The sequence below is a fragment of the Lycium ferocissimum genome, chromosome 2 (assembly GCF_029784015.1).
Source record: "Lycium ferocissimum isolate CSIRO_LF1 chromosome 2, AGI_CSIRO_Lferr_CH_V1, whole genome shotgun sequence".
NCBI classification, from domain to species: Eukaryota; Viridiplantae; Streptophyta; class Magnoliopsida; order Solanales; family Solanaceae; genus Lycium; species Lycium ferocissimum.
The window spans coordinates 9,552,548-9,557,398 of NC_081343.1; the positions used below are offsets into that span (position 1 = coordinate 9,552,548).

Here is a 4,851-nt window from a genome sequence, read left to right on the forward strand (position 1 = left end):
AATAACCTAAAATGCTCCCGGGTGCCTTGGGAACCGAACTGAACATCCTATCAAGTCACAATCGACCATCTAAACCTCTCAAAATTAGTGAAATTCTGAAAAAGGTTCTTTCCCTCAAAAGTTAACTATTGGTCAAACGCTTTTCACTTTAAGGCTCTATTTCACAATTGTAATTATAAACTTCACCCGATCATTTTGGGAAACATACCACCCATCCCCGCAAATCAAAATTTTACTCATAAGGCTCGGGGAAGGGTCACGAACGACCGAACGGGTCGTTACAGATAATGTCAAGATAAGTGAGAGATAACCGTATCATAATCACAACATAGTAACTAAGTAACAAGTCCAATATCACATATATGGCAACAAGCCAATACACAACAAAAAGGCGACAAGCCCACAAATTAACAACAATACCAATATAAGTAATCCATCCCAACTTCAGACCCAAAGGTGTAACATGATTTCTCAGACAATAACTAACTCTACATATGCTTCACTAATCAGACTCCAACCAAAAGGTAAGCCATCACCTACCTCGCTGTCGAGCTAGAGCCACGAATAATTAGATCTGAGCCTTGCCCTTTTGAAGAGCCTCTGAATACTGAAAGTCATGCCGTTATCGAATTCTAAGTTAGAAATGAGAAACAACGATTCCCCTATTGCTATACGTTCGTTCGAATCAAAATCAACTAAGTAAAAGAGGGAAAACAATCCCACGAGGGTAAAATGGGTATTTCATAGATGGAACAGGTAGCCCAACGTTCTAGAAGTTCAATTCTACTTTCCAATTGCTAATTTAGCTCAACTATTGATCAATTTTATCATTCAAAGAAAAACCCCCAATTTTGGCATAAACCCTAACTTTCAATTTCTCAACTAGAAAGGAATATTCAAGCCTATTGGTTACCAATTCATGAAATTCCATGCTTAGATTAGCCAAATCTGTTAATTAATCTCATATTGGAAGACTAAAATTCAAACAACAAAGTATAGGTCAAAACTCATCTTCATCCTTTAGTTCACTAGATTTCCACCATTAATTCAAGTTTAGGAAAGGTAAATAAAGAAAAGCAAGGTTGGAGAGACTTACCCCAAGAAGAATCCACCGAGAACCTCTTCTAATCGCCTTAAAGACACTTAGGAGAAATAATTTTAGGAATGGATAATGAAGGGTTACACTTAGCATTAAATAACATTCTGATTTTGCATTTTCCACCGCAGCGGAAATGGTCTACTACAGTGGATCCGCTCCAGCAGTTCACTCCCGCTATATTGTAATCGCTCCAGCAGAAAGCCGTCCGCTGGAGCGGACTCGCAAAGAATCCTCTTTTCCCACACCAGTGGACCAGGCCTTGCCTAGGTGGGTTCGTTGTGGCGCACCCAGTCTCACTGGGGGGGGGGACACCAGACACCAGAATTCTCTGGTTTTTCATCAATTTCTTCTCAAAACCCAACGATCACCCAAGAAGTCCCAGATGCAATCCAGACATGTAAACATACATAAAATCATGCTACAGACTCACTCGCGATCTCGAAATTCCCAACGGAGGTCTATTTGACCGGGTCAACCTAATGGCCAAAAACCAAATTTCCAACCAATAACCCAAAACGCTCTCGAATGCCTCGAAAACCAAACTGAACATCGCACTAAGGTATAATCGACTCTCCGTACCTTTCAGAATCCGTGATTTCTAGAAAAGGTTCGTTTACTCAGAAGTCCGCTATCGTCCAACTGTTTTTCACTTTAAGGTTCTATTTTTATAAGCCATCATAAATCTCACTCGATTATCTCGGGAACAATGCCACAATCCCCATGGGTCAAAATTGAATTAATAAGGCTCCAGGAAGGTTCAACAGGGGTAAATAGGTCAAAAGCATTATAACGACCAAACGGGTCATTACATCAGATACCAATTAAATAATCGTTCGTCCTCGAATGACAAGGAAAGGAACGGGGAGGAGTACTTGAGTCAGTAAACAATTGGGCTATCTAGTACGAATATCAAAGTCGATCTCCCATGTGGCCTCATACACAAGTCGGTGCTTACATCGCACCTTAACTGAAGTTATCTCCTTTGACCTCAACATCCTCACTTGCCTATCCAAGATCGCTATAGGCTCATTCTTATAAGACGAATTCTCATCAAGCAACACGAAGTCCCAACAAATAGTATAAGAACAGTCTAAATGGTACCTCTTCAGCATGGAAACATGAAATACCGAATGAACACCTAACAAGCCTAGTGGCAAGGCTAACTCATAATCCACTGCACCAACACAACGGAGAATCTAAAATTGACCAATGTGCCTCGGGCTCAACTTGCCCCTCTTCCCAAATTGCATAACACCCTTCATGGGTGAATCAGAAGAACCTGCTCACCCTTCATAAACTCTAAATCTCGAACCTTCTGGTCCGCATACACATTTTTCCTACTTTGAACTGCCAGAAGCTTTTCCTGAATTAGCTTCACCATGTCCAAACACTCCCTCAGCGAATCTGTACCCCAAGGTCTAACCTCAAAAGCATTAAACCACCCAAGCAGAGAACGACACGTCCTATCATATAAAGCCTAGAATGGCACTATATCAATACTTAAATGGTAGCTATTATTGTAATCGAACTTTGCCAAAGGTAAGAATTGGTTCCAATGACCACCAAAATCAATAAGACATGAATTGGAGGTAAACTGAGTCCCTCGATCAGAAATGATAGAAACAGGAACCCCATGTATATCTTAGCCAACTTCTCAGCATTATAAGTAATCGGAGCTGGGATGAAATGAGCAGACCTAGTCAATATATCAAGAATAACCCAAACTGAATCAAACTTTCCCAAGGTCTTAGGAAGACCCACAACAAAATCCATGGCAATCCTCTCCCACATCCACTCGGGAATGGGCATCGTTGGAAGCACACCACCAGGTCTCTGGTGCTCGTACTTAACTTACTGGCAATTCAAACACTGAGCAATGAAATCTGTAATATCTCTCTTCATCCTGCCCCACCAGTAATGCTGTCTCAAATCACGATACATCTTAGTCGCCCCTGGATAAATAGAATACCTGGAACTATGAGCCTCCTCTAATATAAAAAAAATCAGACCACCCACACAAGGAACGTACTCACATCCCTTGATCCTCAAGACCCCTTTATCATCAAGAACGACCTCCTTGGCCTCACCATTCAACACTTTATCACGAATCGTACATAACTTAGCATTATTAAATTGTTGTGCCCTGATCTGCTCCAAGAGAGACGACCTCGCCTCAACACATACTAGAACCCTGCCCAAATCTGAAATATATTGTCGCACAAGACTATTAGCCAGAGTATGAGCCTCCATGGCTAAAGGACGCTCCAAAGCAATCAACAGGGCTAAACTATGCATACTCACTGCCTTTCGGCTCAATGCATAAACTACCACATTAGCTTTGCTCGGATGGTACAGAAATGTGATATCATAATCCTCAAATAGCTCCCTCTATCGACGTTGTCTAGAATTGAGATCTCTCTGGTTGAACACATGTTGTAGACTACGATGATCGGTGAATACACCATAATGGACCCCATACAAATAATGCCTCCAAATCTTCAAAGCAAAGACTACCACTGCCAACTCCAAATCATGAGTAGGATAGTTCTTCTCATGAATCTTCAACTGCCTAGAAGCATAAGCAATGACCTTTCCCTCTTGCATCAACACGACACCTAAACCAACACAAGATATATCACAATATACTGAGAAGTCCTTACCCTTCACGGATAATGCCAAAATCGGGGCTGTAGTCAACAAGGTCATGAGATTTTTGAAGCTCTCTTCACACGCATCATACCACTGGAAAGGTACCTCCTTTTGAGTCAACCGAGTAAGGTGAGCAGTAATAAAAGCAAACTCTTTGACAAATCGACGATAGTAACTAGCCAAACCCATGAAGCTACGAATCTTACTCACTGAAGTAGGCCTCACCTAATCTCTAACAACCTCAATCTTCTTGGGGTTCAACTATAATCCCATTATTTGACACCATATGGCCCAAGAATGCCACTGAATTAAGCCAGAACTCACACTTAGAAAACTTGCCATAAAGCTCCTTAACTTTTAATAACCCAAGAACAATTCTCATATGACGCTCATGTTCTTCCTCAATCTTTGAATACATTAAGATGTTATCGATGAAGACTATGATGAAGGAATCCATGTATGTCTTGAAAATGCCATTCATCAAATCCATGAAAGCTGCCAAGGCAATCATAAGCCCAAAAGACATAACAAGGAACTCCTAATGACCATAACGAGTCCTAAAGGCTATCTTCGGAATATCCTCCGCCTGAATATTCAGTTGGTGAAAGCCTGACCTCAAATCAATTTTGGAAAACACAAAAGCACACTGAAATTAGTCGAACAAGTCATTAATACTGGAATAGGATACTTACTTTGAATGGTGACCTTGTTCAACCGGCAGTAATCAATACACATCTGCATCGTCCCATCATTCTTCTTCACAAATTGCATGAGAGCACCCCAAGTGGAGAAGCTCAATTTGATAAAACCCTTACTCAAAAGATCCTGTAATTGCTCCTTTAACTCTCTTAACTCAGCTGGTGCCATCCTATAAAGCAGAATGGAAATCGGGTGAGTGCCCGGCTCCAAATCGATGCAGAAATCTCTCTCACGGTCAGGTGGCGTACCCCACAAATATGTAGGGAATACCTTTGCGAACTTGCACACAACAAGCACAGACTCAAGTGATAGAAAATCAACACTAGCGTCACGAATATGGGCCAAGTAAACCAGGCACCCCTTATCAACTAACATCTTCACGTGGAGATCGAAAATAATTTTCT

At 41.3% G+C, this 4,851-nt stretch overlaps 1 protein-coding gene across 1 annotated transcript; it reads right to left on the reverse strand.

Annotated features, from left to right (window-relative positions):
- Positions 1-1,992: 1,992 nt before the first annotated feature.
- On the reverse strand, positions 1,993-4,615 carry LOC132047409 (uncharacterized). The gene is made up of 6 exons (XM_059438457.1): positions 4,441-4,615; positions 4,073-4,243; positions 3,069-3,300; positions 2,678-2,795; positions 2,387-2,576; positions 1,993-2,273 (listed from the first exon to the last, which is right to left on the reverse strand). The coding sequence occupies exons 1-6, from the start codon at positions 4,613-4,615 to the stop codon at positions 1,993-1,995; spliced, it is 1,167 nt and encodes a 388-aa protein (XP_059294440.1).
- Between the last annotated feature and the right edge of the window lie 236 nt (positions 4,616-4,851).

Excerpts from the sequence above, each read along its gene's own strand:
- LOC132047409 (XM_059438457.1), bottom strand. The coding sequence starts at position 4,615 with ATGGCACCAGCTGAGTTAAGAGAGTTAAAGGAGCAATTACAGGATCTT. Across the intron at positions 2,796-3,068 it reads GAGGAGGCTCATAGTTCCAG|GTCTGCTCATTTCATCCCAG; the intron begins GTATTCTATTTA and ends TATATTGACTAG. Across the intron at positions 2,577-2,677 it reads TCAGTTTACCTCCAATTCAT|GCTTTATATGATAGGACGTG; the intron begins GTCTTATTGATT and ends GTGCCATTCTAG.